The following is a 7,517-nucleotide window of genomic DNA, read 5'->3' as shown; positions in this document are numbered from 1 at the left end:
TTTCCAATTACTCATCATTTATTGACTTAATTATAAATATAAAAAACATAACCTTAAACTTAATAATTTGGAAAGATTCCCTAACTATAAATTACAATCCCACTTTTAGCTTCAATCCAGTCAAGATAACTTGTCACTCTGGTAAATACAATTGGATATCCTAACGTACAGCCTTGCTCAGCTCCAAATGATACAACACCGACTAGTGTTTTTTGACCTTCGGTGATCTCAGTGACTAGTGGACCACCTGGAAGATTAGAAAAGAATTAGAGTTGATGCTAGTAATTGGTGGATGGTCATTTAGGGTTGTAACTAGTTTATTAGGGTTTCTTGATGTCTAGAGACCGACACTACTCGGAAAGTCTCGATCTCGGTCTCGGCATTGAGAATTCTTGTAGTACACCCTGGTACTACAATTTGACCCACACCTACCTTTACCTTAATTGCATACCATCGAGTATACCTAAGGGTAGGTGCTATGATAGGCTGCCTTCTTTAGGCTAGATGTTTGAGTAATTGTAATCTATGGGTAAGAGTTGGGTAAGAGTTGGGTAAGGGTTGGATAAGGGTTGGGTAAGGGTTGGGTAAGGGTTGGGTAAGGGTTGGGTAAGGGTTGGGTAAGGGTTGGGTAAGGGTTGGGTAAGGGTTGGGTAAGGGTTGGGTAAGGGTTGGGTAAGGGTTGGTTAAGGGTTGGGTAAGGGTTGGGTAAGGGTTGGGTAAGGGTTGGGTAAGGGTTGGGTAAGGGTTGGGTAAGGGTTGGGTAAGGGTTGGGTAAGGGTTGGGTAAGGGTTGGGTAAGGGTTGGGTAAGGGTTGGGTAAGGGTTGGGTAAGGGTTGGGTAAGGGTTGGGTAAGGGTTGGGTAAGGGTTGGGTAAGGGTTGGGTAAGGGTTGGGTAAGGGTTGGGTAAGGGTTGGGTAAGGGTTGGGTAAGGGTTGGGTAAGGGTTTGGTAAGGGTTGGGTAAGGGTTGGTTAAGGGTTGGGTAAGGGTTGGGTAAGGGTTGGGTAAGGGTTGGGTAAGGGTTGGGTAAGGGTTGGGTAAGGGTTGGGTAAGGGTTGGTTAAGGGTTGGGTAAGTAGAACACAAAGTTGACATGGATTATGTCATGAAAAAATCGACTTGATGCTTTATAATGTCCAAGTCAACTTAAACCTCACAATTTAAGCATATACACTCAAAAACCTAGTTACAGCACCAAATGAATCCCACAAAATTCTTCATCTATTCCTCATGACTCACCTGAATCTCCAGAGCACGTCGACCTTCCTCCAGTTCCATTCAAACACAAATTCGTACTCTTTACATGCACACTTCCATAAAGCTTCGCACAAACTGAATTCGCAACAATTTCTTGATTTAAAAATCTCAAAAACTGCGATGGTTGTGCCTTGACATCATCAATTCTTCCAAATCCACAAACTGTTCCAATTTTTCCATCCAAAATCACAGATGAGTCACTTCTTTTAGGCAATGCAACATTAGTGACATATTGATTTTGTGGAATTGATCTTACAAGCCTTACTAATGCAATATCATTGACAATACCGAAATAATCCTCATGGATGATGAAATTAGTCGGTGTAACATCCAATGTCCATACAGCAGGTCCATTAACTCTGTCAATTATTCCAACATAAACTGATGTTTTGACAATTTCATCCAAACAATGTCCAGCCGTAAGTAGCCAATTGTGTGATATAATTGAAGATCCACAGACGTAAGCATCACCGTACGTGTCTATGTTGTACAAAAATGCATAATATGGGAACTGACCGAGGTAGGCAAGTTCACCGCCTGCAATTCTGCCTGTTCGGGTTACTGGAGTTTTGTAGACTTTTGGAACAACTCGATTCATGACTTCACGGAATCTTGCTGCATCCCATGGAGACGATACCATCCGCCAGCCTTCATTGACTGGAACTTGAGCGGAAATTGTGGAAATTGCGATGAAAATTGTGATTAATTTGAGCATTTTTGCTACTTTTTTTACAATTCAACCTTTTTGCAGCAACAAACTTAATAAAAATGTTTCACTTTTCGATATTTTGCAGCCGTTTTATTAAAGACGCAAATGTTATCAATCATTATCACTAAAATAATTGAACTTACCCGATAGGCAATTTGATATAATAATTGAAAAAAATTTTGTAATGATGCGAAATATTGACTTATTTAGAATGATAAATTGCGGGACTTGAAGGTGAAGATTCATCAATTTACTGGAAATTGAGCTTATTTTAGGATGGGGGTCAAGGATTGTTTTTTTGGATGTCCTTGAGCTACATAGATTGGGTTTTGACTCATTGGGAGGCCATCTGATGTATTTGGATCGGGACGCTGCTGTACTTTTCTCCCTTTCTGCTGTATCCCGACAAAGCCTCAATGTGCCCCGATTTTTTGTGAAAATCCTCTGGTCACCCTACCTATGACTAGTGATTTTTTTTTTTGACTTATAAAGACTTTTTGGCATTATTGAGACCTCCTAGAGACTCCGAATACCACAGAGTGATCGCTAGGACACAGCTATGTCATCTTATTAACTGTAAAATGCAGAGTTGTTCCAATGTCACCGTGATGTCTTTTTTCGATCCAATTAGAAGGCGGAAAATGCATTTAATTGATTTTTGCTGCTTGGGAACGACTTATCGGTGATTCTAAGATTTAAATGGAATTTAGGAGTTATTTCTTAGTTTGTAAGTTTACTTCCTACCATTGTCATCTTCACCTTCTTCTCCCATACGATGTATCTTTGGGTATGGACATGTGCATGTTTTATGGTTCTTTATTTTGTATTAAAAATATTATATGGAATTGAATATTGTTAAATGTTGACTGGTGTTTCAGAAGCTAAGAATCACAATCGTTCTGGACGGTCATAAGTAAGTATATACTCTGAGACTTCAAATTCCCTTGGAGTCCCTGCTTCCTTCACGATCTCGTTCTTGGTTTCAATAATTTTCATGTTACTTACTTACTTACATCGCTGGTCGTATAGATCAAGTGTGATTAATGGCATCCATCAATCAGCGCCTGAAGCAGACCCTATCGCTGACTACCGCTTGCCAACTACCAATTCCAAGCATTTTAGATTGACTCATTTTTAATTTTTTATTATTTTATTTTTTTTAAAAAGCTTAATATTAAATTTAATTAAATCTACTTAAAGCTATCAAAATTTGACTATAATTGACTCTAATTCGATGAAATTTGAAAAAAATGATCTGTCAAATCAGAGTAAGCATAAAATTAAATTGACTTTTCTATTACAAAAAGTCCGAATCAACTTCGAACTTTGCTTTAAATCAGGTTTTCAATCCTGGGATTGAATTGTATGTTATCTCGGGTATTCAAGACATTTTAGCCCCGATATGGAAAACCCTAGCCTTAAATTATTTACAAATATTGTTTATCTATAGCAAGAAATGAGTCACAATTGTCAAAAATAAAAAGACTTTTCCTATCACAATGTAAGTTGCGGAATTGCCATTTCCATTATCATTTTGACCATCTATAGGATTAATTGTGCTTGATCGAATCCGATTTATTTTTCCTGTATGTCCTTCAATCCATTTCAGGTAACTTGTTACTCTTGTGAAGACTCCTGGATGGCCTAGCGTGCAACCGTGTCTAAAATTGAGAAAAGATTTGTGAATTTTTGAGTGTTTGTCGGGATATAAAGTCATGTGCCATTAAATGATATCTAAGGAGGAGATTGTGGTTTTCCCTAACAGGTGGGTTACCCTAACAGGCAAAGAGTATGCTTTTATGATACAGAAATACCGCTACGGTACCAAAAAGCAGTTTCTATGCCTGGCAGGGTATTTGTGTCACAGCACACCTCAAACCAAGAAAAATTGGCTCGACACATTTGAGATCAACTTGAGATTTTTCATAAAAAACATGCTTATATGATAGATTTGTCAAGCCATACATGCCTCCAGATGGAGTCTCAAATCTATAAATGCATGCATGCATAGACAGCCATCTAAGACATATCCAAATAAGATACTCAATCACAACAGCAAACGTATTAGACGACTGCCTGTAAAATTAGTGATGACAGTGTTTACTTACTTGTGTCCAAAACTGACGATTCCAACTTGAACAATTTCTCCTGGAGAGATTTCAGCAACCAATGGCCCACCTGAGTCACCTGAAATTCAAATAGAAATATTTGATCAATTTTATTTATAGATTTTTGGATATATTTGTTGCAGTTAGCTCTAACAGGGACATATGATACTCTCACAAGGGCTTGATACTCCAAAAGTACCAGTACTAGTCTTATTGAATTTATATGGAAGGTATAGTCCTAGTATGAAAATGAGTTTATGACCCTTGTACTCTCAAGAGCTTGCCAAACCTAATATACTTAGAAAAATGTTGGTCGAAGCTTGATCTGCTTTTGAGAGCTCTTTGTCTGCTAGGGAAGGACTTCAACTATTGATTCATGATTTTGTTATAATCAGGGTTGTTAAAAGCAGAATCTGGTGTGTTTTGAAAATATGTCACATGTAAAAATGTGTGGAAATGTGTGGAAAATGTGTGAATATCCACATATATCCACACATATCCACATTTTTCCCTGTGCACACATATGTGTACACATTATGTTAAACAGAATATGTTGTAACAACCCTGGGTACAATGGTAAGAGGGGAAAAATCTATTTTATTGGATAAGTAATTGCTGAACGTTCCTTAATATCGATAATCTAATAATATATATTGTCATTACATGGCCCAAAGAGACATGTTTAGGGTTGGTGTCTAAACCTTCCAAAAAATTCCTCAACTTTCTAATATAAACCTTGAATGACTAAACCAAAATAAGTCATCTAAATTCTACAATTTTGCACCAATATTTTGGTATCTTATCATTTAAAAAGTTTAATTATAGTCAAATAATTCCTTGATTCAGATCTAAATTGAGTCACAATTGCGTCAAAAGCGATATCACACATTCCACAGTATGTCATAATTCTAATCAGTTGTTCGATTACTCACCAGAACATACACTCCTTCCACCGTTCCCGCTCATACAAACATTTGTCTCTTTAATAAAATTTCCAAATGTCATTTGGCACTGCTGATTGGATATTATTGGCATTGTAACAAATCTGAGTTCATTTGATGCTTTATTTGTGTCGGCAGTTGATCCAAATCCACTGACTGTTCCTCTCATGCCAATTAAATTGATATTAGCTTCGGCTGCTGTTGGAATTGCAATTGTTTCAACATTCTTATGATCCAAAATGCCAGCATCAATTCCTTCCAGCCTTACAAGTGCAATATCATTTGCATGACTTGTTGGAATGTATTGTGGATGAACAAACAGTTGATTCCGACTTGTGACATTACCCGACCACACAGCTGGTCCATTGACACGATCAGACACACCAAGGAACACCGCAATGCTGACAAATCCATGAAGACAGTGTGCGGCAGTCAGCACCCATTCAAATGTAATCAAACTTCCACCACAAATGAAATTTGAGCCATTTTTATCGATCATGTACATGAGAACTTGATAAGGAAATTTTTCGGCATTTGTTGACTCACCGCCAGCAATTCGTGCCTCAATACTGGCTAAGACATTGTCATATAAGCCTGGAAAGTTGTAGTCGATCACTTTTAGGTTAAATTGTGACTCCATTGGGGATTTTGCGTTGAGAAATTCTGGCGGCATTTCTAAAATTTCACATTTTGTTAGCACAATTAAGCAACAAATTGCAAGAAAAATTGGCATTGACATTTCTTGATTGAAATTTTAAACTAGACTGACTGAATAAAATTTGGATTTATTGTGATCGTGGTTGTATTTCATATCTAATCAATGGAAATGAATTCAGTTGATAAGACAATGTGGTTGTGTTGAGTTGTGAAAGGTAAGAATTGATGTTAATGACATGAATTGAAATTATCATTGATAAGTCATTGATAAGTTTGTATGTTGAGCGCGGTTAACGATGAATTGAATAAGAATCGATTAAAGTTTGGGTGATTTTGGTCAGAATCGGTCAAAATTCCGTCATATTTGACAACAATCCGTCAAAAATCTATCATATTTGTTAAAAAAAATCTGTTAATATTCGGTCAAATCCAAAAATCCGCCAAAAATCTACCATATTTGCAAAAATAAAACTAGTAATGAAGCGGATCACGCTTCATGGAATATTCACACCATACGTAGATCAGATAACTGTACAGAAAAGTAAGAATTAAAGAAACCACTTAAACAAAATAATAGATTTATCAAATAAATATGATAATTCGAGCCTCGCTTGGACGCAGTTTCTAATGCTTGGGTGCTACGCTCGAACTATTCTTCTTCTCGTGGCAACATATTTTGATACAAGTGCAATCTCTAATGCTTGGGAAAATTTTCACGCCTTCACTCGCTTCGCTCCGTTCAGGACGCAAAAATTTGTGAGCTTCGCTCAATCAAGTCCGAACTACGTTCGAACTACTTAAATTCGAGCTTCGCTCGAACTATTTTTCTTCTCACGGTAACATATGTTGATCCAAGTGCTGTTTCAAATGCTTGGAAGCTGAGCTTCGCTCACCCGACTTGGGCAGATTACAGTGGGCAGATTACAGTACTTTTATAGATCACTATACGAGCCGGGCTGAGCTTCGCTCGCCCGACTTGGGTAGATTACAGTGCTTATATAGATCACTTTACGAGCCGGACTGAGCTTCGCTCGCCCGACTTGGGTAGATTACAGCGTTTAAATTCGCATAGTGATCTAAACAAACTAGGCTGAATTTATTGATTCTTAAGTAGTATTTTGATTTAAACTTTTCAAAGTGTAATTGTTTTCTAAAAGCTAAGAATGTTAATAGATAAATATTTCTGATGTCTACAATTAATATTTATATTTACGTTCCATATTCAAAAAAAAAAAAAAAGAAATTAAAAAAATTTTTTTTTGATTTTCATAGGATTCGAACACATGACCTGACGATACATTACATTAAAAATAATACATTCCAATCAATGCATTCCGCCAAATCTAACTAAACACTTTAAAAAACAATATGGATAAAACACGTTTATAAATGATTAATTTTTACTTGAAGAAAATGAAGATAAAAGCAACCTTAATAGTCTGATTTTTTTAACACGTGTTCGGCTATAATTTTGCAAAAAAATGACAGGTTTTTGCATCGTGTGCCTCAGTGGAAGCATCTTATGGCTCCAAAAACAATACAGCTCTTGCCATAACCGATATCTATCAGATGCAAAAAACTCGAAGTCTTAATATTGAGTTTGAAACGAGTTATCGCACCGATTAACTTGCTAACTTGCTAACTTGCTAACTTGCTAACTTGCTAACTTAATGACAGAAAGCAATTCCCCAAGGGTAATCCAGCAAATCAAAAAAAGTGGTTTCAGTGATAGACCAAAAACAATATATTCACCCAAATTGAAAATTTGGTGTGAATATGAAAAAAATCGTCAAATTTCAGCCATTTTTGACAAAAATCCGCTAAAATTCTATCATATTTACCAAAAAT

The 7,517-nt window shown here is 36.7% G+C and overlaps 1 protein-coding gene across 1 annotated transcript; it reads right to left on the bottom strand.

Annotated features, from left to right (window-relative positions):
* Positions 1–6,764, bottom strand: LOC139094471 (transmembrane protease serine 9-like). The gene is made up of 6 exons (XM_070645506.1): positions 5,004–6,764; positions 4,072–4,150; positions 3,411–3,624; positions 2,708–2,777; positions 1,237–1,989; positions 1–247 (listed from the first exon to the last, which is right to left on the bottom strand). The coding sequence occupies exons 1-6, from the start codon at positions 5,749–5,751 to the stop codon at positions 81–83; spliced, it is 2,031 nt and encodes a 676-aa protein (XP_070501607.1). The 5' UTR covers positions 5,752–6,764; the 3' UTR covers positions 1–80.
* Positions 6,765–7,517: the final 753 nt, after the last annotated feature.

Source organism: Chironomus tepperi, unplaced genomic scaffold (assembly GCF_022539635.2).
Source record: "Chironomus tepperi strain 1889 unplaced genomic scaffold, CSIRO-AGI_Ctep_v1 contig_354, whole genome shotgun sequence".
Taxonomy (NCBI): domain Eukaryota; kingdom Metazoa; phylum Arthropoda; class Insecta; order Diptera; family Chironomidae; genus Chironomus; species Chironomus tepperi.
The sequence above is the reverse complement of the archived record's forward strand: the minus strand, read 5'-3'. Positions and strand labels throughout refer to the sequence as shown.

Excerpts from the sequence above, each read along its gene's own strand:
- LOC139094471 (XM_070645506.1), bottom strand. The coding sequence starts at position 5,751 with ATGTCAATGCCAATTTTTCTTGCAATTTGTTGCTTAATTGTGCTAACA. Across the intron at positions 4,151-5,003 it reads TGGAAGGAGTGTATGTTCTG|GTGACTCAGGTGGGCCATTG; the intron begins GTGAGTAATCGA and ends TTTGAATTTCAG. Across the intron at positions 1,990-2,707 it reads AGAAGGTGAAGATGACAATG|TTGTAAAAAAAGTAGCAAAA; the intron begins GTAGGAAGTAAA and ends AAAAAGGTTGAA.